General features: G+C 42.4%; 1 protein-coding gene across 4 annotated transcripts in view; it reads left to right on the top strand.

Annotated features, from left to right (window-relative positions):
- The window catches only part of PAK5 (p21 (RAC1) activated kinase 5), a 291,608-nt gene that overhangs the window by 177,678 nt on the left and 86,305 nt on the right, over nt 1–27,625 (top strand). For 3 of the 4 annotated variants that reach the window (XM_032351407.1, XM_032351406.1, XM_032351408.1), the window contains one exon: nt 10,511–10,723. In XM_032351407.1, coding sequence (XP_032207298.1) covers nt 10,520–10,723 — 204 coding nt within the window. In that variant the 5' untranslated portion in view covers nt 10,511–10,519. Of the gene's footprint in view, nt 1–7,421; nt 7,429–10,510; nt 10,724–27,625 lie in introns of all 4 variants that reach the window. The other variant, XM_032351405.1, reaches the window with a different exon arrangement.

Genomic DNA, 27,625 nt, shown 5'->3' with positions numbered 1-27,625 from the left:
ATGCCGTAATAATTTGTCTGAGAGAATAAGTTTATTTATAGATTGACCCCATCCCAAGTTTGTTTTTATTTTCCTCTGAATCACAAATGTGAGATCCATGTTATATTTTACCTAAAAGCAGCATGAATAAAAGCCTGATCCTGAGGCTCTGACAGAGGTGTGTCTGAGCAATGGCATCTCAACAGGGAGATACATTGGTGCCAACCCCTCTGCAGTACAGCTTCTCAAACAGCCATCTTTCTTCTGCCAGTGACAGGCTAGTCATTAAACCGAAATTATCAGAACCCAGCTAGGTATTTCTGAAGTCCTTAAATACCCATTATTACATTTACCAAGCTCTTCAATACAGCGTTGAGGCTAAGAAAAGAAAATCCTCTTCATGAGGGAACCAGCAAGGAAAGAATCACTTTTGAGATGTACATTAAAGGCACCATACTAAATTCTGTGTTCTTTAAGGAGCCAGCTGTCTGTCTAGCTCAAAACCTTAAGAGTTCAGTCATTCCATTGACTTCTCACTTCAGCTGTAGGGCTTGGAAGCATACCTCCAAGTAGCTGGCAGTGCCAAAGGTTAGACTAATACCGTTTTGATGGGGAGGGGAGATGTGAATGGAAGATTATCTAATAGATTGGCTCCCACTCTGCTCCTCTTGTCCCTACTCTATCCCCTCTCCACCATGACCCTTCTCTGCTAACTACTTTCCCAGATTAAAGCTCCTGGAACATATTCATACTCTAATCTATTATTTTTTATATTTATTTATCTGTGTTGTAAAATATGTAACATAAAATTCACCCTTTTAGCCATTTTTAAGCATCCAGCTCAGTAGCATTAAGTCTATGCACATTCTTGGTCAACTATCACCTCCCTCCATCTACAGAACCTTTCCATCTGCCCGAACTGAAACTGTATGCCATATTACAGTAAGTCCTCCCAGCCCTTGGCAACCACCGTTCTACTTTCTGCCCCCATGAATTGAACTACTTTAGGTACTTGAGGTAAGTGGAATCCTACAGTATTTGAACCTATGTGTCTGGCTTATTTTATTAGCATGTCTTCAAGATTCATCCACATTGTATCATGTGTCTCAAGTATCTTCAATAATTTTGAATACTCTGGAAAAGCGTTAACTTGTGAACTCATATCCTCTGGCCCAAAGTCCATTCAAAACCCTTACAAGCATGCCAGCATTTTGGAAAGTACTGATACTTCCCATTCATATTCCCACTCCCAATATTCTTACTGAATAGTCAAGCTCTACAAATTAATAAAGAATGGCAAAAACTGTAAAAAGTATAAAATTGCCATGGTGATTTTAATAGCTTCTACCATTCCTTATTAAATTGTAGAGCTTGAATATATATATATATATATGCATTTTTCAAATATATTTCAAAATATATATGTTTTCAAGCTGTACAAACATATATGTAACTAATTAAACTTTGAGCAAGAAAGTTGAAAATGGAATTCATGGTCCCAAAACTGACTTCTTGCTCTAAAAAGATTCAGGAGAATCAAGTGTTAGTGGCAATTTTCAGGGCCAGTAAGCGTGTTTGAGTCAGGTAGAGTTTTCAAACCTACCTGTAAGGTCACTTCATTTCCCACCAAAACAAGAATGTTCCTATAAATTCTTGCCTCATGCTGGTGATATTTAATATTACGTGACAACCTAACCGGTGGAAGGGATGCCCAGATCACTGGTAAACTCTGGGTGTGTGTGTGTGTGTGTGTGTGTGTGTGTGTGTGTGTGTGTGTGTGTGTAAGGCTGTTTCTGGAAGAGATTAGCATTTGAATTGGCAAACTGAATATAGCAGATGACCCTCCCCAAGGTGGGTGGGCGCCATCCAATTCCTTGAGGACCCAAACAGAACAAAAAGCAAAAGGAAGAGTGAATTCCCTCTGCCCCCACCCCCCACCCCCTGCTTGAGCTGAGACATCCAATCTTCTGCCCTTGGGCCTTGGTGCTACTGGTTCTTATGTTTTCAGATTCAGACTGGGACTTCCATTGTATAAGCCCCTGGTTCTGAAACCTATGGACCCAGATAGAATGACACTAGAGCTTTCTCCAGCTTGTAGACAGCAGATCATGGGACATTCTGGCCAACTTAACCACATTAGCCAATTCCTATAATATATCTCCTCTTCTGTACATCTATGTCAATCCTGTTGGTTCTGTTTCTTGGAAGAAGCCTGACCAATACAAGGCATATGCCATGAGCCGCAGGCAGTATGAGCTAAGAGACTTCCGAGAGAGGCAAGAAATGGGGGATACCAGTTTATGTCAGATATGGCTTCTTTCTGTGTCTCCATCTGCTCGTCATCTAAGTGTGCAGTTCAAAAATCAGAGGACAAACTTCTTTCCCAAGCTACACGCCACTTTCAATGAACATGGCCACCACAAAGTTAAGTAGGCTTTTCTGGCACTCAAAAGCCTTAGGAAGTAATGTAGAACAATAGAAACAAGGGCAAAAGGGCCTAGGATTAGAAATCAACTGGGATTAAAACGCCTTAACAAACACTCCTGTATGAACTGCCACTTCTCAGGCAAGACAGGAATCTGAGTACACTGGAGCCATTTGGAAACCCAAGGTGTCATCTGTGATACTTGTCAAGAGCCAGCAACTTCCTCAGTCATTCATGGATAGCTGGTTAGGAGCACCTTGTGTACTCTGCTACCCATGTAGATCAATCTCTTTTTCTGAACATGAACCCAAAGGAGGGATTTTTAACATTTTACTTGAGTATATTTGGATACATGTTAATTTTGACAAGGGTGTGTTTTCTGTTGGTTCAAAGATATTGTAGGAAAGAAATATACCACATGTGGTTTACAAAAATCTCCAGAACTCTAATGATTGCCTGCCCCTCCCCCCATGATAACTCCCAAGTTCTGCTTACCAGAAGCCTCCATGACATTTCTTCAGTTTGGGCTTTTTTTTTTTTTTCTTTTTTAAGATTTTATTTTTAAGTAATCTTTATCCCCAACATGGGATTTGAACTCACAGCCCTGTGATCCGGTTGTGTGCTCTACAGACTGAGCCAGCCAGGTGCCCCTCAGCTTTTTTATACGGAGCCAAAGATATATGTATGTAGCTATAACAATTTTAGGTATCTCCATCCCTGTATTTTCTGCTGTGTAGATAGAATTTAGCTTTATTACATAGTCTGCCTCTCTCCCTTTCCCAGTATAGTTTTTTCAGCTATTTTTGGTTGTATATGTAAGTGGTCCTTACATTTTGTGATTTTTGTCTTTGCTAACTGATGAGCCAAGACGTACATTATGCTTATCTTTTGTTTCCATTCCAGTGTTGGGTTTTCCCAAAATTTCTTCTTGCCTTTCTCTTCTTTTTATAATGGCTTCTTTGTAAATAATCATTTATTTTTGCTTATTACATCTTATAATGTAATGTAAGGTGGCATGCACTTTTATTGTTTATCTCCAAATTCCCTGCCACTTTGTGATGTCACTCTGGGTTTGGGGAGAGTCTCCCAGCCTGTCTGTGCACCCCAGGCTAGTTCCAGACACACAGTTATTGGTTTTGCCTAAAATTTACTTTAAATGACAGTAAATTGCATATTGATAATGGAATAGGATCTTGCAATCACACAGTCAGACATGGCCCTGAAGGGCCAAGTCTTGAAATTAGGTAGACTTGGATTTCTCTCCATTTCTGCCACTGCTAATATTGGTACCATGGGAAACCCCATGATTTAACCTCCCAAAGTTTCGATCCCTGCCCTTATAAAATAAATAATACTGCACAGAGTTGTGAGAATCTAAGAGAATGGCTGTTCCGCTTAGCTTAGACAATGTCTGATTCCAGGAAATACTCATTTCATGTTACCTACTATGACTACTGATTTTTCAAAGGGCTTCTTCCAATGCCTCCTTAGTTAGTAATTCTAACTATTCCAGAAGCTCAGCAAATCTGGAGTATGCATTTAGAGAGGACAGCTCCATCTCAGGAGGCCAGGGCCACGGGACAGGCCATGTAGTAGAAGTGAGGACCGGTCTGGTATTCAAGGCAGCAAGTGTAGAGCAGCATGGATGAGCCTGTTCTGAGCATGTGGACTGCTTGGGCTTGTATGCCATTTCAGCATCTACCGACCTGGGTGAACTTGGGCACTACTAAACCCCACTGAGACTCCATTTCTTTATCTGTATGGTGAGAATAACAATAGCCCTTACAACATAACTTACCATGAAGAGGATACCTGAGTTTATACAGACAGGACAGCATCTGGCATAGTTAGTCCTATATTAAGTCTATTTTAGCATTTTCTGGTCCCCAGGGAGGTGATGTATTACCACACCAGGGAGCCTGACACCAAGGATCCCAGGTGCCCTTCTCTTGCTCACTAGTCCCTTGAATCTCTGGTCATGGAAGGTACAAGATGCCACATAACGAGGGCTTTGAGCCCGGGCATGTGCTGCATGCAGCACTGAGCTGGGGCTGAGAGCTGTGATGTTGCTGAAAGCAGCTCATGGGCTGAGATGACAGGGAAACTGCCAGAGTGTTGCGTTGGAGTCTGGGAGTTTGGATTTCCTTCAGTTTCTTCCACGACTCAGCTTCCAGGCAAGAACACATGCTGGCCAAAACCGTCCATCATGGAAGTGCAGTTTGCTCTGAATTTTGCAAGAAACTTTTGGAAATACGGATTCTGGGATCTGTTTAGTCTTCCTCTAAGAATGAAACTACACGGTAGCAGAGAAGTCCCACAAAGAATATATATATAACGCATCGTTTCCCCAAATGTACTTCACTAAGGAACTACCCTTCATCCTGCACAGTTTTCACCTTTCAGAGAGCTGGTGTGCTCAGGAACACACTTTGGTTAATGCATAGTCAAACTAGCAGATAAGCGTTCACATGTGTGTTTAACAGTGAAACAAAGCAATTAGGAAATAGCAGATATAAAGTCTGGAAATGCCTAATTTAAAAACCCGTAGCAGGGGTGCCTGGGTGGCTCAGTTGGCTAAGATTCTGACACCCGATTTTGGCCCGGTTCATGATCTCAGGGTCGTGAGACTGAGCCCTGCATCTGGCCCACGCTCAGAGGGGAATCTACTTGAGATTCCCTCTCTTCTTCTGCCCCCATTCTCTCACATAAATAGAGCTTTTTAAAAGATAAACACCATTAGCAGAATTTTCTGTGCTGAATGGTAGCTACCACAACATTCTGGAAGTAGGTCTGTTGGAGCTCAGGAGCAGTATGAGGAGTTCTGTGCCCTTACTTTATGTGGAGGCTGAGCAGCAAGGGTCTTTATTCCTGTGTGAGGGGTTGTCCTGGCTCCCAGCAGTGCTTTGGCCCCTTCTCAGTGACAAAGTCCTGCTTGGTCAGGAAAAAGGGTCTTTCTGGAGAGACATAAGGGGATCCCCAGATTTCCAGAATCTCCTAGTTCCCTTATTTGAGCTCACCATCCCCACCCAGGCATATCTCTAGGGGACCAAGTTTCCTAAGAAGAGCAGGGGTGGGATATGCGGTAAAGAAGGCTAGTGCAGGACAACGTTGAATTGTGTAGTAATTAAAAGCATGTGTGGGGAGGTTCTGAGCCTCCAGCTTTGTCATTTCTTAACTTCTCAGATTTTGTTTCCTCCATGGAGCTATGATGATAACACCTCCTGCGCAGAGAAGAGTTAACATAGCAGGCTTGAGCATGTCTTAGAAAAGCCGATTTGCAAGATTGGCCCTTGGGTGGCATCTGGGAGCTCGGATTCCAGGAGGGTTCCCACCTTTCCCTGATAAAAAATGATTTACTGTGACTGAACTGTTTATGCGAACAATACCGTTTATGCTGAACCCCTGCTTTTCTTCTGGAGGCTAAAATTTTGGCATGGCCCAGGCAAAGGGTGCCTATGTGACTAATACTGAATAAAATCCTCAGGCACTGAGTCTATAAAAAAGCTTCCTTGGTAGACAGCATTTTTTCATGTATTGTCACAGTTCATGGCTAGAGGAATTAATCAGGTCCTGTGTGAGTCCACTGGGAGAGGACCCCTGGAAGCTTACGCCTGGTTTCCCCCAGACTTTGTCCATGTGCCTTTTCCCTTTGCCGATTATGCTTTGCCTACGTTCACTGTAATGAATCACAGCTGGAGTGGAACAGTATGCTAAGTTGCTGTGAGTTCTCCCAGCAGATCGAACCTGACAGTGGTCTTGAAACATTCCCCTCCTGGTCCCACTGCCAACGTAGGGTTATTGAGGTTTTGGGTTTTTTTTTTTAAATATTTTATTTATTTATTTGATAGAGAGAGATCACAAGTAGGCAGAGAGGCAGGCAGAGAGAGAAGAGGAAGTAGGCTCCCCACTGAGCAGAGAGCCCGATGCGGGGCTCGATCCCAGGACCCTGAGATCATGACCTGAGCCAAAGGCAGAGGCTTTAACCCCCTGAGCGACCCAGGCGCCCCGGGTTATTGTGAGTTTTAAGTGCGAGCGGACACAATGAACCTTGAGCACTATGCCAGGGACAGATTAAGCACGGACCTCTCAGAGAGAGGAGACCATCTATCAAGCGGATCTTGGGTTTTAGGAGGGCCTCCTTCCTTGTATCTCTCTGCTTCATGGTGTAAAAAGCCTCAGGATTCTTTCACCTGACTGTGAGATTCCTCATTGCTCTCAGAGTAATGGCCATTACTAATGAAATATCTCCATCCACCATGGAGAGTCTCTCTCTTTTTAGTCAAGTGTGAGCTTCACAGGAACGTTGCTTGAAAATGTAGAACTTTTTCATTTTCCTTTCTGGTTTCTTGCTCTAACTCTTCAACTCAATCTTACTAGATATGTCTCGCTGTATTTATAACCATTTATATTATGGTTGTATCTCAGGGTACCGTGTAGGAAAATTAATTCAGCCACAGATTTCCTCTCCACAACTGCCTTATTTTAGAACAAGAACAGTATTCGTTCATTGATATTTTCTTTTTTACATTCTCATTTGAGTGGCATGGCAACCACTGGGACATTCACAGTCAGGAGGAAATAGTAAAACATTTCTATTCTGGTTCTAAAAATATGTGACCTAGCATTTTCAGTGCTTGTTCATGTGTGAATTCATGTAACAAAACAAAACAAAACCAAAAAACCCCACTTCATCTCATGTGATTTTTCTATGATAATTGCTATCTTGTTTTTTTTTAAAAGGTCATAAAGTTTATTAAAACAGGTGGACTCAGCCAACATATGACCAAATTATATTTTCAAATTATTTTTGTTTTCACTAAATAACACTGAAAGATGGTATGTAGACTCACTTACTTACTTGGCATAATATCCTGGCCATATTACAGGCCCATATCCAACCAGAGAGTAGTATCACAATTAAGATTCCTCTGAGTTAATAGAATTGTATAGCAGCTAATGTAGTGACCCAGATTGAACATTATTACTTGTGACTTTGAAGCAGCTAAAGTAGAAGAAGAAAAATGGTGGGTATCTGAAGATACAAGATAGGGGATGATAAGCAAGTCTTTGCTCTTAGCATTTCTGTGCCAAAATGTACTCCACTATGTAATGACTTAAAGCAACAGATAATTTAGTGTGTCCTGATTCTGTAGGCCAGCACTTTGGACCTAGCTCACCTGCATGGTTCTTCTGCTGGTTTTGACTGGACTCACCTCCTAAATAGCTGCTAGTCAGCTATGTGGCTCTGCTACCTGGACCGATTCCTGGTTGGGCTGATGGGTGGCTGGACCAAAGTGTGTCATCCTCAGCAGGATGGACTGGCCTTGTTCCCAAGCTGGCTCCTGGTTCCAAGAGCAGCAGGTGGGCAAGCCCCAATGTGCAAGATCATTTCATGCTTGTGTCATGGTTTCTTTTGTCCTGTTGGCCACAGCAAATTACATATCCAGGCCCAGAGTCATGTGGGAGAGACCCACCCAGGGCTATGGACACTGAGAGGCATGAAACATTGGGAGGCCATTGCAGGGGTCGTCAACCACAGCTGGATTCCTTTCATTCTTTACATTTTTGGCTTGGGGTGTCCTCAGATGTTTAAAATCAGCTGACTTATATTTATTAGTCCACTTTTGTAAAGCACTTAAAGAGTTTTTTAAAATTATCTTATACTCTCCAAAAGAGACAACACATCAAGGTGTTTTGAACCTTTATCGTTGATTGATTTTTCTTAATCACTTGATGCATTTTCCAAATTAGTCCAAAGTAACAACCAGGATGGATGGGTAAATGGGTTTTGATAGAGTCTGGGGGAGTTAAAGCTGTGAGGAATCTAGTCAAGAGACTACATATCCATCCAGTGTTGTGGTCTAAATGTGTCCTTCCAAAACCCATATGGTGAACTCCTAATCTTCAAAGAGATAGCTTTAGAAAGTAGGGCCTTTGGGAGATGACCAGCTCATGAGGGTTGAATCTTGTGAATGGAATTAGTGCCTTTATTAGAAGAGGCCAGCAAGAGCTCCATCTTCCCTTCCAACATGGTTCTAGGGGAAAGATAGCCATCTGGGAAGTAGGTTCTCACTAGACACCAAATCTGCTAGAGCCTTGATCTTGGATTCCAGACTCCAGACCCGTGAGAAAGAACCAGCAATTGTTTAAAAACCTCCCAGTTTGGGGTATTTTGCTATTGCAGCTCAACAGACCTAGTTGATATCGGTAGAGGATGGAATGGGACCATGAGAAAGCTTGAAGGCAGCAGGAAGACCCTGTTTGCCAAGCAGGGTAGCTGGTTACAAGAAGGAACACATTTGAATGGAAGATGAAGGCAAGGGAGAGAGAGGGTGGGGAAGAGAGGAAGAGCAGGGGAAGATGCTAACATCTATGGAGCTCTTACCCTAGGTGCTAGTCATGAATAAATGTACCATGCTTGTTATTTTAGTCCATCAGCAAATATTTGTTGAGTCCTTCTGTATGCCAGGCACTGGCACATCGTAACGAATAAGCTAACAGTATCCCTTCTCTGGTGGTTCTACTCTAGTAGGGAAAACAGGCACCAGGCACACCATTATCCCTAATTAAATGACAGCAAGTGGATGTAGGCTGTGAAGAATAGGTACATGGAGCTGTGTGAGTGGGTAAGCCACCTATTTAAGCCTAAGTGCTGAGATAAGGCTTCCCCAGCAAAGCTACAGTGAAACCAAACCATCTCCCTTTATATAAAGCCGGGTTTTCAGGATTCCCAAAATGATCATGATTGTCCTATTCACAATAAACTAAGAGATGGAAAAGCAGTTACACCCAAGATCGTAGTGGGTAGGTGAACCAGCCTGGGATTCAAACCCAGGATATCTTAGATGTTTTCAGTACCATTAAGCACACAGTAACTATTTTACAGGTATCCTGAAGGAATATGTTTCAATTAGGTAAACCACATTGTTTCAAATAGACAAAATACACTGTGCAATGTTCTAAACATAATATCCACTGAAAAGTGGTCTTCCTCCCTGCCTTGTCCCTGACGCTCTCTTCTCTCCTCTGCCGGCGATGCCGCTCAGGTTTCTTGCGTATTTGTTCTGAGATCTATTTAATATTTGCAGCACTTAACTTTGTGCCAAGTACCTTTCAGAGTGTTTTACAAACGTTTGCTTGTTTCAGCCTCATCATAATTGTATATGGTGAATGTGATTTTTTTAAAAACATTTAACATATTACTTGTTTCAGGGGTACAGGTCTGTGAATCATCAGTCTTACATAATTCGCAGCACTCACCATAGCACATACCCTCCCCAATGTTCAGCACCCAGCCACCCCATCCCACCCCCCAGAAACCCTCAGTTGTTCCATGAGATTAAGGGTCTCTTATGGTTTGTCTCCCTCCCAATCCCATCTCGTTTCATTTTTTCCCTCCCTACTCCCCACAACCCCCCTCCCTGCCTCTGAAATCCCTCATATCAGAGATCATATAATTGTCTTTCTCTGATTGACTTATTGGTGATTGTAATTATTAACCCCATTTTTCATCTATACCCCTGTTTGTCCAAAAGTGTTCAGATATTAAGTGCATGCCAAACTTTGAGATGCTTCTCCCAGTGTACCTGTCAGCTTTTGCTTTGCTAATACCACATAACAAGGCTGGAATCTTAGTGGCATAATTATAAACGTTGCTTTCTTACCCCGAGTCCCCTGTGACTCATCTGCGCCTGGATCCAGACTGGAGGTTGGATTTGGGTCGGTTTCACACATCTCTCCTTCCAGGATCCAGGCTGAGGGAATATGCACAAGACAGGTCTTCTTGCCAGATGGCAGAAGCACAAGGAGGAAAGTGGAGACACACAGTGCCTTCAAAACCCTCTACCCTGGACTGCACAGCAGTCCCATGGCCAAATCCAAGATCAGTGGGACAGGGAACTATGTTCCACATGGCAAGGGCAAGGAGAAAACAGATTAGGAACGAAATACCTCCTCTATGCACCCTGAAAATCCAACTTTTGTCTTTTGCAGCTGAGACAGAGAGGAATCATTGAAAATCTAGAACTGCAACGGAATCGTTTTTCCTGTCGTCTTAATGCCAGCGAGATCTAACCAGTGATCTCTTGTTTTGTTTGCATTTCCCAGGTTTGCATCATGTTCGGAAAGAAAAAGAAAAAGATTGAAATATCTGGTCCCTCCAACTTTGAACACAGGGTGCACACTGGGTTTGATCCGCAAGAACAGAAGTTCACGGGCCTCCCCCAGCAGTGGCACAGCCTCTTAGCGGACACGGCCAATAGGCCGAAGCCCATGGTGGACCCTTCCTGCATCACACCCATCCAGCTGGCTCCCATGAAGGTATGGCAGGGATTCTGTCTTTTAGTCGGCTCAAGAGGCATGTTCTCATTTAAAGCAGGGCACCATCTTTACAGGCAAGCTAGAAAAGTGCCTAAATCATGCACTTGTTTTTTAAATCTCCGCTGATGATCCGTACTTATTCTCCAATGAGTATAATGTTCCCCACTTATTGTCAATTGCAGCACATGAAAAGGAACCTCAGCTTTCAGATGTGAGATTTTTTTTAAAATCAAACACATAAAACACATAAAATGCAATCACAAAATAGAGAAGCCCTATTTTTACTTTAAAATGGTGTTTGCTAGTCTTCATACCGAAGAATATTATTGACCCCCACTGGTAAGTGTTGGCAGTAACTTCTGATTAAATAGAAATTAAATGAATTAAATAAAAACCTTTAGGTGTTTTGCATTTGCCCTCAGAATGATTAAACTTGTATATAAAACTTAATACTGATTTTCAACAATAATGATTCTTATGTATGTATATACATGTACATATACCTACATACCTAAAATAGTGTGCATGTTTTATATGTAATCATGTTTAAATACATATATATTCATATTTGTCTTCATGGTCTAGCTACTTCAAATAAAAATGAGTCACTTGAGTCTTAGGATATAATTTACCTTAAAGAAAGGGCTAGTAGATTTTTGGCAAGGGATGTTCATGAGAGTAACTGCATTAAAGAAGAAATTAGTTCCAAAAAATTTATTAGTATTAGTTATTATGTTATGTTAGTAACCATACAGTATGTCATTAGTTTTTGATGTAGTGTTCCATGATTCATTGTTTACATATAACACCCATCACTGGGAATTTCAGGTATGTCAATTGACTATAGAGAAAATCCAGTCATTGCTGTTTCTTTCTTTTTTTTTTTTTAAGATTTTATTTATTTATTTGACGGAGATCACAAGTAGGCAGAGAGGCAGGCAGAGAGAGAGGGGGAAATAGGCTCCCTGCTGAGCAGAGAGCTTAACACGGGGCTTGATCCCAACACCCTGGGATCATGACCTGAGCCGAAGACAGAGGCTTTAACCCACTGAGCCACCCAGGTGCCCCTCATTGCTGTTTCTTTATGTGTCTCAGAATGGGATGAATTCTGTAGACCACCAAGCAATTGCCCAAAAGCTATCTATGGGGGTTAAATGTCATTGAAGTTTATTGTCCTGTTATTTAAGAGATTAGATTCTATTCTATGTCTCTTCCTCATGACATTAGCAGACATCTGAGGTATGAATACCTTCTTCTGAGTAAACTTGGATATTGAATACATTGTGTTTAAGTGTTTAGACAAAACAGGAATGGTTGTGTTTTTAGAGGATGCAAAAAAAGAAGCCTACCTGGTGAGTTACTGGAAATTCTTAGATCACCAAGGCTGAATAAATTAGCACTGTGATTCCATCATTCAAGCATAGTTTTTGTCATTTTCTTTTGGTACTGTTTTGTTTTGTTTTCTATTCTGTTATTGAAATGGGTGGGTCTGTTCAATCCAAAGATAAATACAGAGTCTTCTAATTGTGCATTTTGTCAGTTTGATTTTCTGATAAGATTTTGAAATTTTTCAGGCAGCTAAAATGTAAAATACTCGAAAGATGGATATTTGAGAAGATACATCTTTAGGGACAAAAAGGGTAATGATACTTAATAGAAACTGACCAATTAACCAACTCTACTGTTGATATTAGGCAGTATCCTTTTATTGAATAGGATTTTCTCCCTAAGGGAAGCCCAATGCTTCAGAATGACTAAATAATTGGGGGGGGGGGAGGCATATCTGATACGAAACTGGGACTAGAAAGAATTTGTTTTTTATTTATTTTTATTTTTTCTCATATCCCAAGTTTTTCTAAAACTCAGGCATTGGAATATGCGTTGTGCACAGAAAATTCTCTGCCACTGATCGTCACAGAGAAGGTAAAATGCTCAAGTGAAATACAGTTATTGAGTGTGGTTATCAGATGATGAGGAACATTCTAGAAGGAGGCAGTCTTAGTATAACATCCTAGCTAAAGGCCCAGGATGTGTGCTGTCTTACTAGAGTGCATCGTTTATTCACTGTGGTTTTTTCACTCGTCTGAGCCCTAGCAGGCCCTGGCTGGTGGTAGAGGAGGACACTCCTATCTCAGTGATAATCCACCGTTCTTGGTGGATGGTGGACTTAACAAGACTTCCAGTTCATTTCTTCCATCTCTCAGGTGGGCTGGCCCATATCCTCTCTGACAGAATTTGTCAGCCCCACAGAGAGTCGGAGCAAGGTTTCCTACCTTCCAAGCTCTTGAGCCTCAGGATTCTCTTACTCATGGTAGGGGCCTTCTTGCCCTGATGCCCTATGAGTGAGCCTCCAGTCTGTATGAAATGAAAATATTTTTTAGAGACACTTACATGCAAACCACAAGATGACTGGAAAATACATCTCCAGCGTAGACCCAGGCCTGAATTTTGCACATGGGACTTCAGGCACAATTTTGCCTGTGAGAAAGAAAGTAAATACAGATGGGGAGTGACAAAACAGTACTCAGCTAGGCTGAATTTTCCCCAGAAGAAGTAAAGTTAAGCAAATGCTTTCAACTGAAGGATGCCCCATAAATCGGTACTTGATACTCTCCTCCTGATCCTGAGTGCAGTTAATGCTATTGGGCAGTACTGGTGGTCCGAGGGAATCCTGCAGACTCCACCAGCCCCTCTGGAATAAAGAAAATAAAAGGCTCAGGGGGCCAAAGTATGTCATGTGGTTTGGATGATCCCGCTCTTTGGAAATGTCTTCTCTGAAGAAATCGTCCCTATTTTAAACATATTATAATAAATCATGCAGAATCTGTTTCAGAAGTCTGAACAACCCTTGAAACAAGTTATGAAGGAATTGACAGAAAGGAGTGAGAAGAGCTGTGCAGATTTAAAGCTTTTTTGACAAAGTTCTTCAAGTAAAAGCAGCAATTCTAATTTGCTCAGGTTGTCCTGTAACGGGGTCAAAGAACAATGAGAGATCGCGACGTGAAAACAGTAAATGGAAGAAATGCATAGTGCCTTGCACTGTGGCAAATTGCCGGTTCCTGGGTAGCCATCAGTAAGCTTTGGGCAGGCTGGTTCTGAAGGGAAATTCACCATCACAATGAACTCTTCTCTGATTAGAGTTTCAGCTGTTCCAATTCATAACCTTCTTTAAATTGCTTGTCTCCCTTGCCAGGACACCCTTCTTCCATATAGATCGATTTCGGTCAGTGTTTCTCAAACTATAGTTCATCCGAGTCCCCTGGAGGGCTTGATAAAACACAGATTGCTGGGCTCATCCCCAGAGTTTCTGATTCAGCAGGACTCGGTTGGGGTCAGAAATTTGCATTTCTAATAAGTTTTCAGGTGATGCTGATGCTGCTGGTCTGGAAACCACACTTTAAGATCTTTGATTTAGGTAATTATAAAGGAATTTATCTGCATAAGGTATAATCAATACAAGTTTATGCTGGTCAGGATTTCTAAATGCTCAGAAATGTAACCAAAAGCACAGGTTAGCTCAGACTTGCATCAGAAGTTAAAATGCGTGTACTCAGCCAAAGGCATGTAGGCAAACTGAGAAAATCTGAGCCCTCAGAGGTGGGGGAGGGGTTTGGGGGAGATCCCTTTAAAACATTTTGTAAGTACCTTTGGGAAACTCCTTTTTCTGTCTAACATCATTTTGTCCACGGAACATCAAAAGCAATATTACCAAAATTACTTCCGAATGAGATGCATTTATATAAATGGCAGGTTGAACGGTCACATTGTTCTTGTCCCTTGCTTCTTAAACTTGGACTTTAATCAAAATCTCTTAAGGAGTTTGTTACGACCCAGATTCCCCAGCTCCAACCTAGAGATTCAGATTCAGTAGATCTGGGGGGGCTTGGTGATTTGCATGTTGAACAAGCCCTCATTTGCTGCTCATGCTGCTGATGGTTGAGGGGAGGAGCACATTTTAAGAACCACTGTTTTAGCTGGACTGAAGTTCGAATTTAATGGTCACTCTCTGAAACAGCCGAGAAATCATTTAAAAGATGCTAAAAGTAAATATAAAGGATGATATTAAAAAGCCTTTGTAGCTTCTACCTAACGTGAACAGATAGCATGTTTTAATATTTGTTTCATATTTGGTTTTCAGTTTCAAGTATAGAGCTATAGAAATAACAGTATTATTTGTTATACTGAAATCTTATTAAACGATGTCATCCTATATCTAATATTCTCCAACTTGCTGTTTTGCTTAACATTGTTTTGAGATAAATCATGTGTATGTGTAGAAAATGAGTTTATTTAGGAATTAGAGGGTTTGGAGGGTTTTTTTGTTTTGTTTTGTTTGTTTGTTTGTTTTTACAGTTTATCCGTTTCTCTATTAAGGGATATTGACAAGTATTTGCTATTTGTGAGTAATATTGTCATGAACGTCCATGTCTCCTTAGGCACATGGTGAGAAGTTATTTTGTAGCAGTTCTCAAAGTATGGTCTGAACTCTTTGAGGGAGTCTGCATGATCAAACTCATTTTAATAGTACCATGGGGTCATTTGCATTTGCATTTTCCACTCTCACTCTCTCCTAAGTGTACAGTGGAGCTTCCTAGGAGCTACATGACATGTCTTGACGTCATTGGTCTGATACCCAATGGAGCAGTGCTTTGTATTCTTATGTTCTAAATATTTCTCAGTTTTGATTTCAAATACAGTAAATGTTGATAGATAAAACATAAACCAAAGTATTTCGGAGTCTGCCCTCAATAATTATAAGAAGTTCTGGAGACCAAAAATTTGAGAACCACTGTGTTTGGGCTGATGTCAAATTTTAAAGATTTTTTTTTTTTTAAGATTTTATTTATTTGACAGAGACAGAGAGAGATCACAAGTACACAGAAAGGCAGGCAGAGAGAGGAGAAAAGAGGCTCCCTGCTGAGCAGAGAGCCTGACATGGGGCTCGATCCCAGGACCCTGAGATCATGAACTGAGCCAAAGGCAGAGGCTTAACCCACTGAGGCACCCAGGCGCCCCAGGCCGATGTCAAATTTTATCATATGCGGCTTCTATAATTTGCTCCTCACCCTCTACTGATGGTTTTGGGTGGTTTTTCTTTTTTAATAGAGATGTTTGTCTTCTCTAGTTGGCTGGTAATCTTCAAGTCTCTCCAACTATCTGAGATCCTTGGAAGTAATATTCCTTCCTTTTCAGTGTCACAGAATATAATTTGCCTCAACCAAGAGTTTCGGCATCACTGAAAATCGCTACAGCCTTGCTCACCATCCCTTCTCTAATTTATCTTTCAAATTCTTACTGACAGTCTTCTCTTTATCTTTTCAAGGTTGAAGATGCGCAAAGAATACCAAGCAAAACTGGCTCCGCCTGGGTTTGCTTCGTCTTTGTCATCTTTGGTGTTTTATTGTCCTTTAAAGTGAGGTTCTCCTTCCTCCTTTACCCTTGGCCATCACGTCAAAAAGCATCCTACTCTCAGAAACAGGGAAAATCAAGAGCAGGAAAGGCTCAGGTCTGACCACACCGTCCATCCTTCTTGAGGGCTTGTGCCGTTTCGTATTCTCCACCAGCAGAGCCTAAGTAGAAAGCTCATCACAGAACACTCCCATCATAATTACTCTCTAATTCTCCACCCTCTGTCTCTTTTCCTGATTCACAATTTCACATTCAGGATTTATGTCTTCAGAGCCACGTCATCCTTAATTTAGTTCTGTTTCCGTGGGACTCACCACTTGCTTGGGAAGTTTTGCCATCCACTTTTTTGAACTACAAGGCAACTCTCCAACATTTCTGGCATTGATTTGCTTTTGACCCAAGGGAATAGGGTCTCCCAAGGATCCTTCTCATTTCCATGTCACCGAAGGGCTCTTCCTCACTGCTCAGACTTAAGTGTGGAGGGATCATTTCTTCTAGTGCCACCTTCATCTTCCGAGAGCTGTCACCAGGGGGTTCAAACTGGGCATCAGATGGTTGTCGTGCTCATAGCCAAATGACACTCACGGCAACTGTGAGAGTCGAAGGCTGCCCCTTCATGACTTTGGGGCCCCTGTGCCTGTTTCATGTCTTATAATCTGAAAGCCTCCTACACTGCTAGCTGCACTGAGTGGTTCCTACTCTCTTATTTTCATCCCAGTGTTTTCCACCGGGTACCCTCTTACAGCTGATGGACCCCCCCCCCCCGCCATGATTTTCTTCTTAAATCTGCGTGGCTGTACGTCTTCCTCCTTTCAGGTCTGTTCCCACTAAAATATCCTACTCAACATAGAAGCACCTTCCTTACAAGCTGAAATCCAGTGCCCAGATGCTCACCCTGCTAGGCGCTTAGGATTGGAAAGAGGAGAGAGGGTTCAGGGAGTCCAACACTGGAGCGGAGGCCCAAGATCTGCCAGTTCTGTGTGTCTTTAGATAAGTAGCCTACCGACTTCTTTGAACAGATGTCTCCTTATTCATAAAGTGAGGATCAGCTTATGTGGCCAGGATCCGAACTCTCTAGGAGCTTTAGTGTGTGGAAGAGAATGCGTTCTGCAGTTTGTTCTTCGGTTTAATAATGGAATAAAATTACAGATCTGGTGAGCAGTTCTTTAGAAAAATATCCCTTATGATTGAATTAATTCTGTTGATCAAATTATATATTTAGATATTAATTCATCAGAGTCTTCCAAGCATTTCAAGAAAATCAAGATTTCTTGCCTGCTTCAACCATAAACATTTTTAGAAAAAGAGTAAGTGCCTATAAACCAACAAAAACAGTAAATAAAATAAGATAAAAACAGAGAGAGTGACAAACCATAAGAGACTCTTAACTGTAGGGGAAAAACTGAGGGTTGCTGGAAGGGAGGTGGGTAGAGGGATGGGGTTAATAGGTGAAGGGCATTAACAAGGGCACTTGTTTTCTTGAGCACTGAGTGTTATATGAAAGGGATGAATCACTAAATCCTACTCCTGCAACTAATACTATACTGTATGTTAACTAACTTGAATTTAAATAGAATCTCAAAAGAGAAAAAAGACATAAATTATCATAAGGCCATGAAATATATTATTACATCAATACCTAGCCTCCTATAAAAATATTGATAATGTCACTGTTAAGCATGTACAAAGGGTTGCCGATCCTTGTTTATTAACTCAGAGCCAGTTCTGAGATCTCTATCTTTAAAACCCACAGGATGCAGAAAATTTTACATTAATTTCACTCATTCATTTATTGAGTGCTTACTCTGTCCCAGGGGTAGTTCTGGGCGAGGAACTTCCTATTTGAATAAGAAGTGCCAGGTGCCTATTCTGGGGAGCCTGACTCCTCATAGGAAACAGATAATGATCATGTAAATAAATAAACAACACAGCTTTGGTAGCATTAAATGAGATGAAGAATATCAAACATAAAATATTTAAAAACTGAGGGCGTGGGGAAGTTATTTGGAGTCCTTGAGTAGAGTCCTACTGGGAAGGTGATAAGGGAACCAGGAGAAGCCCAGGAGGATAGAAATTCACAGATGGAAGGAAAAACCAGTGCAAAGGCCCTGTGGTGGGAACAAATATGAAGACTTTAAAGGACAAACAGATCCTCATGGGGCCAGAGCACAGTGGTTGGGGAAGAGGAGTGGGAGATAATGGTCAGGTAGATAAGAGGGTCTGGATGGTGTTGGGGTTTTTAGAAGTCACAGTCAGGAGTTTGCCATTGGTTAAACCCCAGTGCATGAGGGACTGCAGTCTCAGATCAAGAAATTGTTCTATTATGAAATGAATTGATTCATTTAAAAGTCAGATCCAGGTCACTTGGGTGGCTCAGTTGGTTAAGCGTCTGCCTTCAGCTCGGGTCATGATCCTGAAGTCCTGAGATTGAGCTTCTCAGGTGGGAGCCTTCTTCTGCCTTCTGCCTACTGCTCCCCCTGCTTGTGTGCTTGCTCTCTCTCTCTCTCTCTCTCTCTTATGGATAAATAAACTCTTTAAAAAGAATAAAAGCACAATCCAATTTAAAGTGTCCCAACTATATTGATTTGATATGCCATCCCTCAGCGTTTAGGGACATTATTAATTAAATGGGTATAAGAGTTGAGATTCAAGGAATCCTTCTGATTATATGATTTTGATAAATCTTCTTACAAAACAAATAGTGTGTTTTAAAGACTTACTTTTTTTGGAAAGGAAAATGTAAACATGAAATCCGTGGGGCACATCACCTGGATTTTAAAGCCTCTCATCTAAACCAACCAACCACAAAAACCTACAGCAGGGTCTGTTGACTGAAACCAAGACATTCCTTAGGAGAATGGGTTGTTAATCCTTTGCTGAGGTTATCACTAGTATTTCCATCCACACTTGCAAAACCGCTGGGGATAACAATTCTTTCAGTACCCCTTATGTCCTGGAATCTCTCCTTCCATTTTCAGTATGCCTTCTCAACATCCCACAGCCAGAGAGAATGTGGAAGAAACCCATCACAGTGGCCTTAAATTCTCTCACTTGCCTAAAGTCAGGAGATTTGGACATGATGTACCCCTTTTTCCAAAGCAGTAGACAAAGCCAAGACCAAAGCCAGATGTATTGTATACGTTCATTTCTATGATCCAGTCGTATCTGAAAGCTTCTGAGAACAGTTTTGCCTTGTATCAGTGAGATTAGGATTTGATGTGCCCCATGCCCGCCCCCCACCATGTGCACATGCATGCCCACAGACCCCTCTGAAAGTTAAAAGTATAAAATCATCATCAACCACTTTAAGTACCATCTTTCTTTTTTTACCACAGGGTTTTACTTAAGCTACCTCTACCTTAACATTTCCTTTCCAAGATGGAGCAGCTTTAAACTCAGATGTTGTTCCTCCAGAAGCAGCTGATGGTTTCAGGGGAGAGGGTTCTATCGCAGGAAAGTGATCACTGTGGAACCTCACCCCTTCTTCCCTTTCCAGGAGGGAGGTTGTAAGCATCACTCCTCTTCTGGGCCTCCAGGTTGTTCATCTTTCTTTTTTTTCTTTTTTCTTTTTTTTTGTAAAGATTTTATTTATTTATTTGACAGACAGAGATCACAAGTAGGCAGAGAGGCAGGCAGAGAGAGAGAAGGAAGCAGGCTCCATGCCGAGCAGAGAGCCCGATGCAGGGCTCGATCCCAGGTCCCTGAGATCACGACCTGAGCTGAAGGCAGAGGCTTAACCCACTGAGCCACCCAGGCACCCCCCTCCAGGTTGTTCATCTTAATACCCAGGCAGCTCTGTAACCACCCGAAAGTAGCCCACACCTGCAACTCACTGAAACAAGCCCCAAATAATTGGATGTTCCTAGTCCATGATCCTGGAACTTAAGAGGTGGATTCTAGGCTTCCAGTTAAGATTGGACCACCAAGACCGGGGTGCGTGGGTGGTTCAGTGGGTTAAAGCCTCTGCTTTCAGCTCAGGTCATGATCCCAGGTCCTGGGATCAAGCCCGCATTGCGCTCTCAGCTCAGCAGGGAGCCTGCTTCCTCCTCTCTCTCTCTCTGCTTGCCTCTCTGCCTACTTGTGATCTCTGTCTGTCAAATAAATAAATAAAATCTTAAAAAAAAAAAAAAGAAAAAAGGATTGGACCACCAAGACCTCATAAAAGAATGGTCACAGTCACTCCCTCTCAAGAGCTGAGTATTGGCAGTCACTCTCAAGACCAAGGTAGACATAAATAGAATGTACCATGTGTCAAGTAATTGTCAGTAGTGGGTTGTACTAGAAAGTAATCTAGGAATAATTGACAGTTAAGTCTATGGTTTCTGCCTTTCCCAGCATCCCTGCTGTGACAGTGGTCTCCTCTGACTCCAGAGAGGAGGTTGGGCAGTTCCCACACAGGGACAAGATGCATGCAGGGGCTCTGCATCCACCTCATTGTGATTGTTTGATCCCAGGACTGATGCCAGAGCAGATGCTGGTGGGAGGCAAGGCAGGCATCAAACTTCTAATAATCTGTGGATTTTGTAGAAATACCGTAGGAAACAGGCCTGACCTGTTACCAAACAGGTAACAGATGTTTATACAGAGTACATCTTTAATATTATCTTGTGGTGTTCTCATAACAACCATTGAATAGTTTGAATCCAGTTGTGTCGATAAAGTAAACAGTTGTATAGATGAAGAAACTCGTGCTCTACTCTAAGTGGGTCCCAATCCCTGTCCTTGTTAACAAGCAGATATGGGGTGGTTGTTGGGTGAAGCTTCCCAGCTTGGGAGTCCGGATTGAAAAAAGGTTTAGGGAGAAAGAGAAAGAGAGGGCCAAGACTGTAGGCATGGGATGGGTGGGCCATTACTTCTCCTGGATGAAAGGAACTGGGGAGAGTCTGGATTCAGGCACAGAGCTGATGGAGCTAGAGATCATGGGAAGACAGGAAGGACTGGGGGTGACATCAGGGAGACCTGAGGGATGGGGGTGCTCCAAACCCTTCAGGCCCCTTCTGAAGTGTTAGAGAGTCCCACACACATGCAGTGTGAGAGGTGAGCATTTCCTTCTCCTTCACTTGGGAAGTTAATGTGGAGATGCTGAGTTCATTCCTAAAACCAATGCTCTAGAATTTAGACCAAAGTTGTAGACTCCCAGAGAGGTGGGGGGAAATTACCTCTTCCATGGAGAGCACCATGGTTGATCATTTGTTGAAATCCACCCAATTTCTAAGTTGAATGCAGATCTAATGTCAGAGAGGCAACTGCATTTGGTTGCCCCACACTCCCATCCCTTTCTCTCCTCCTTCTCTGCCCTTCTTTCCCAATGGACTAAAGATGACTTTGTATACCCCTCACCTCCAAAGTATTTGCTTTTCATAAGAGGACCATAGGAAAAAGACAATCATTCCAAGGAGAAGACCTTATATTGTTGTATCAGATGAGTAGAGTAGTGAGCCAGAGAAATTTTCTACTTTGCTTCAAGTCACGCATGAAAGATCGACTGGCCTAGAGAAGGTGGACACAAAACAAAACAAAACGAGCATAATCAGAGATGTCCGTGGCCAAGCACAACCTGTGCTGCAGGGGTGCTTCACATGGACCATCTGTGGAAGACTGAGTTATTAAACTCAGTTCTTCATTCCTCTTGCCACAGCCTCATGGAGGACTAAGGACTTCCCCATGCCTTGATTTTGGATTTGCCCATGTGACTTACTTTGGCCAATCCAGAAACATGAACAAAGGCTCAAAAGGTATAGCTGAGCTTTACCTTTGGGCTTTTGCCATCACTGTAAGAAGAACATGCCTTGGGTACCTGGGGGAGTCTGGAAGACTGAGCAACACACAAAGCAAAATTACCCTTGCCCACTTGCATCTCTACAGCTTGAAGCAGCTGCTCCAGCCCCAGGCATACTGTGTGAGCCCAAGCGTGGAGCAGTTTGTTACACAGCATTATTGGACGACTGACTAATAACATTGTCTCCCTTAGCATTCATCTCAAATTTTCAAGTGGGCACTATCTCTTAGGGGAGGAAAGCAAGTCTCATCAAGGATAAAGACCTTGCTGAAGGTCCCATGAGCTAGCAACTGAAAGGAGTCCCAGCTTCAAACACCAAACCTGTCTGACTCAAAACTCAGGCTGTGACCACCACATCACCCTGTTTCCTGATGATAAGGGTACATCTGGGCATGGTCTTGCATGTATAAATGATGCTAAGTCAAAAAATTACTTCTTTCTTACCCAGTCCTGCCTTTTCATCGAACAGATGAGGTCACTGAGACCCATGTAGGTAGAGTGATTTTTCCCAAGGTCCTAGGGCAGGTTAGTGCTAGAAATAGATATTGTCTCTGAGTAAAAGGGTTGCTTCTGGAGTGCCTGGGGGACTCAGATGGTTAAGCATCTGCCTTCAGCTCAGGTCATTATCCCAGGGTCCTGGGATCAAGACTCACATCAGGGTCCCTCCTCAACGGGGAGCCTGCTTCTTCCTCTCCCTCTCCTGCTCCTCTTGATTGTGCTCTCTCACTCTCTCTGTCAAATAAATAAAATCTTTAAGCCAAAGGGTGGTGCTTCCTATTCAAGCACTTAGAAAGCTCGGATGTGGCCCACAAACTGGCACTCTCTTGAGAATCTGAAAGCCTATCCCTTAAATGCCTGCCTCCTTGTGATTTTTCATTTCTGCCACATGATTTTACTTTCTAGTTGCAGAGTGCTCCGTGTCCTTTGCAATGTCTTTTACTTTGCATGTAATCTACATGTATTCACAGGAGAATAAGGCAGAATATTTAAATAGGAAATGTCTGTGCAAGTGTGCACCAAAAAGCAAAGAATACGCATTCGGACACGTGTGGCTCACTCTCTCCAGGGTGGCTGCTTGCTGCTCCATGGGCTGATCATGCCTAAGGTCAAACCATGAACCCTCCGTCACAAGCCTCTCTCCAGACTTGGGTTAATTTTCCCACCGAGTGACCTGCTCTCCACTCCTGACAGCTGAACTCATCAACTAAGGATGGTTGTGCTTTGGTAACTGGCAGATTCTATATAAAGGGAGATGATGTTCTCGGGAATGCCTTATTTGCCCCAGCTCTTCTCTCCTGGCAGAGGTGACCTAACTGAAAATATTCCTTCTAAATCAAAAGAAAAAAAGCATGTGGCTCTTTGTGACTCCCACATATGCTTGGAACTTGAAAGATTTAATTTTATCTCTCATTTAGCATCTTATAGAAATTGGGGCACTAAAATGACAGCCACAGTCTTCTTTGGGGACACTGGCAAATCCTATCATTGTTATCATTCTGTTGAGTCATTTTAAATAGAACAGTTACATTGCTGACTCTATTTAAACCAGCGATAAAGCAGTTTACCAATGCTTTGGTCATGTCTAAGCAGCACACCACTATCCAACTGATTGACTCTTCTGTTAGCTAGAAGGTTAAGATTTCAATGAAGACAGATGTTCCAAGATGGCACTAGTCTAAGTATTTTCTGTGATGGCACAATCCGTCACCTGTGGGGAATCTTTGTATCAGCTAGCTTGTATTGCTGCATAACAAATTACTGCAAATATAATGGCTTAAAAGAACAGACTTTTTTTTCCCTCTGTTTCAATGTCTGGAGTCCAGGGCATTTCTGAACTGGGTTCCTTGCTCAAGCTTTAACAAGGCTGCCATAATGAGGTCAGCAGGACTTCGTTGCCATCAGGATGCCTAGCTAGGGAAGAATCTACCTCCAAGCTCATTGAGGCTGTTGGCAAAAGTCATCTCCTTGTGTTTATGGAATTCATGGCAGTTTGCTTCTTCAAGGTCAGCAGGAGGGCAGATCTACTCCACTTGCAGTCTTGTGTATACCTCATAACATAATCATAGGCTATATCCTATCACTGTTGCCATATCATGTACCATCACCATGGGAGGCACCTCCCATTGTCTTTGCCATATAATATAGCACAGCTGTGGAAGTGACATCCCACCACCTTTGCCATATTCCTTTGGTTTGAAGCAAACCACAGGTCCTGTCCACACTCAGGGAGAAGGAATTACACAAAGGCATGAACACGAAGGGCCTGGAATCACTGGTGGTGGTAGGGATTACCCTCTTTGGTCCCTGATGTCCCTCCCACATGCATTCACCCCAGCTCTTTCTTAAAGTGTCTTCCCATTAAAGTGTCATCTTCAAGAGAGCATGGGATCAGGTGTGGATAGAGCACTTGGATGTAATCTATTAAGTGCAGCTGCTGGGGCTGGAGTCCTTTCCAGATGTGGACTTGTGGAACTAAACAGACATCTATGCACATTCTCCCTCCACCCCCTTCCCAGCTTATGATGGTGGTATAGGGTAATCGATGTAGGCATTCCAGTTCAAAACAGGGGAAATGGAAAATAAGACAGAATCACTGGTCCAAAGCTCCTGAAATCCAGCCTGGCAAGCATTGGGATTTCCTTGATTAGGTTTTAAGGCTTTGGAATAATCCTATGTGGTTTGGATTCCACCCACTGACTCTGCCCTTACTCAGCGTGAAACCCTGTGTTTCAGAACAGTTTTTATCAACCTGCATTCTCCTGCCAGTAGAACTTGGGGAGTCTGAAAGCCTCCCTTTCTTTTCTGTTATCTCTCTGTCCCTTGGTCTAAGCTAGCAGTATTTCTTTTCTTCTCTTTTCTTTTCAAGACTTTATTTATTTATTTGACAGAGAGAGAGACAGTGAAAGAGGGAACACATTAGGGGGAGTGGGTGAGGGGGATGCAGGCTTCCCACTGAGCAGGAAGCCTGATGCAGGACTTGATCCCAGAACCCTGGGATCATGATCTGAGTCAAAGGCATATGCTTAACAACTGAGTCACCAGGCGCCCCTCTAGCAGTATTTCTATAGAAACAGTTTCTCAAGAACTTACAGACCTTATATAGATTTCACTGTGGTTTACTCCATTTATCTCCAAAGTATCTCCATAGATATATTTTTAAGATAAACCCTTCTATACTTTGTTTGGCCTCTTGCTAAGATGGCTGAGGTCAGTGCCCTTAAGCTTCCTAGAGGTTCTCTAGTTTGATTGAGAAGATCTGTGGGCCATACCCTTAATTTCTCTAAAAAGCCCTTTGTATAATTACATATTCTGACCTGTAGTTTTTCTGTTTTTATCAGAGTTGTACAGTCACATCTCAGCCTTTTCTCTGGAGCATGCTTTTCCAAGAGTCCAACTCTTGCCATTTAGAGAGGCTCAGAATTGTTAAGTCCTGAGATTCTGGTTCCTTTTTAAAAAGTTGTTTCTTCTTGCATTTTACTGTAAGCAGAAAGACATCAGGCAGCACCTTTCACACTTTCCTTGGAAATCTTTGATCTGTCACCAAGTTTATCACTTCGAGCTTCAACTTTCCACATAACTCCAGAAGATGATTTTGCCAAACTTTCTGCCAGTGCAGAGCAAGGATCCCCCTTTCTCTGGTTTCCAGTAAAATGTTAACTTGCCTCTGAGCCCTCATAGTCAGCATCCTCGAAGTCCAGATCTCTACAAAGAAACGGCAGCCTAGACTTTCCCTACCATGTTCCTCAAAGTTCCTCAAAGTTCCTCAAACCTCTACTCATTTTCTGGTTTTAAAACCCATGTGTTGTTATGGGCTGAATTGTGTCCTTCCAAAATCCGTATATTGATGAAGCCTTAACTGCCACTGTGACTGCATTTGAAGATGGGGCCTTTAAGGATAAATGAGGTCATAAGGGTGGGCCCTAATCTAGGACTGGTATCCTTGTAAGGAGAGGAAGAGACCCCAGGGGCAAGCAGACACAGAAGGAAGACCAGGTGAGGACACAGAAGGAGGCCATCTGCAAGTCAAAGACAGAGGCTTCAGTAAGAAATAACACTGCCAATACCCTGATTTCTGATTTCCAGTCTCCAGAACTGTGAGAAATAAATTTCTGCTAGTTAAGCCACCTCATCTGTGGTACTGGTCACGGCACCCCAAGGAAACCAACACACATGTTCTTAGAAATTTTTTACAGTGGCACCCCAGGTACCCAAATCTGCATTAGTTTTGTATTGCTGCTTAACAAAGGACCATAAACTCAGCAGCTTAAAATAACGGAGATTTATTAATACCCTCCCAGTTTTCATAGGTTAGGAGCTGGGCACAGCTTAGCTGGATCCTTTGCTCAGGATCTCAGAGGACTGAGATCAAGGTGTCAACTGGGCTGCCATCTCATCCGGGGGCCCAACTGGAGATGTGTCTGCTTCAAAGCTCAGTACGTTGTTGGCAGAATTCATTTCCTTGTGGCTGTGGGGGAATGGAGTACTCAGACCACTAAGAAAGAAAAGTTTAAAAAAAAAAAAGTGTGTGGGGGTTGTTAAGGAACAGGTAACTGCTGTGGGCACCAGGGACTCAGTCCTCCAGGATTGGCCCGAGAGACTTTGTAGAACACAGCTCAGAGTTGCCCCAGTGAGGAAGCCTAAGCAACTGTCTACCAACTTTAACCCCTCAGTGATTGTGGGTTCTTCCTGGGAGTTAATTCCCTGGCAAACTCCAGCCTTTCCCACATTTGGTTAGGCATTCCTCAGTAACCAGAGAATGCCTTCAGGTAGAAAAGATTCAGGAAACATTCAGCATGGATGGGAAATGTCTGTAGGTGACTTTTGAGGTGGGCAGAGGGCATAAAGGCATGTCACCAATGGTAACTGCTATCAAACATCTGCTTTCATTTCTAGTCAGGTATTTATTGTGTACTGACTTTTTTCCAAAACCTGAAGCTCTAGAAAGAAACAGTATTTGGTCTCTCTCTCTACAGACTACCTAATCTAGTCAGGAATCACATTAATAAAGACAAAATATAATGTCACAAAAGGATATAGGACACGTAACATATAACACAATAGAACATGTAAAAGCTTTTATGAAAGCTTTGAGAATGAAATGGCTGTACTTCCCAGAAAGTTTAGGGAAGGTGTGAGCTTGGATTTTTTTTTAATTTTTTTTTTTTATATTTTATTTATTTATCTGACAGACTGAGATCACAAGCAGGCAGAGAGGCAGGCAGAGAGGGAGAGGAGGAAGCGGCTCCCCATGGAGCAGAGAGCCTAATATGGGGCTCGATCCCAGGACCCTGGGACCATGACCTGAGTCGAAGGGAGAGGCTTTAACCCACTGAGCCACCTGGGCACCCCTGAGCTTGGATTTTGAAAAGTGTATAGTCATATATTGGTGCCTAATGGAAGGATACCCCTAAGTAAGGAAATTGTTACAAAGAAGAAGTGACAGTGTCTTGTTAAGAGCCCTCTGGAGCCAGACTATCCAAAATAATTCCAAAAGCTTGATTCGACCAATTTCACCTAGTTGACCCTATGCAAATTCCCCAGCTCTGTGAAATTCCATTTCCTCATCTGTTCCTAGTAGATAGAATAGCACTACCTCATAGGTCTAGTGTGTGGGTTTAACAGTTAAATAGATTTAAAATATTAGTAGTCAATAAAGTGAAACAAACCCAATTATCAAACGTATAGAGTAGAATGAAAATTGCCCTTTTTTTCTG

This window comes from Mustela erminea, chromosome 7, assembly GCF_009829155.1.
Source record: "Mustela erminea isolate mMusErm1 chromosome 7, mMusErm1.Pri, whole genome shotgun sequence".
Classification (NCBI taxonomy): Eukaryota; Metazoa; Chordata; class Mammalia; order Carnivora; family Mustelidae; genus Mustela; species Mustela erminea.
The sequence above is the reverse complement of the archived record's forward strand: the minus strand, read 5'-3'. Positions and strand labels throughout refer to the sequence as shown.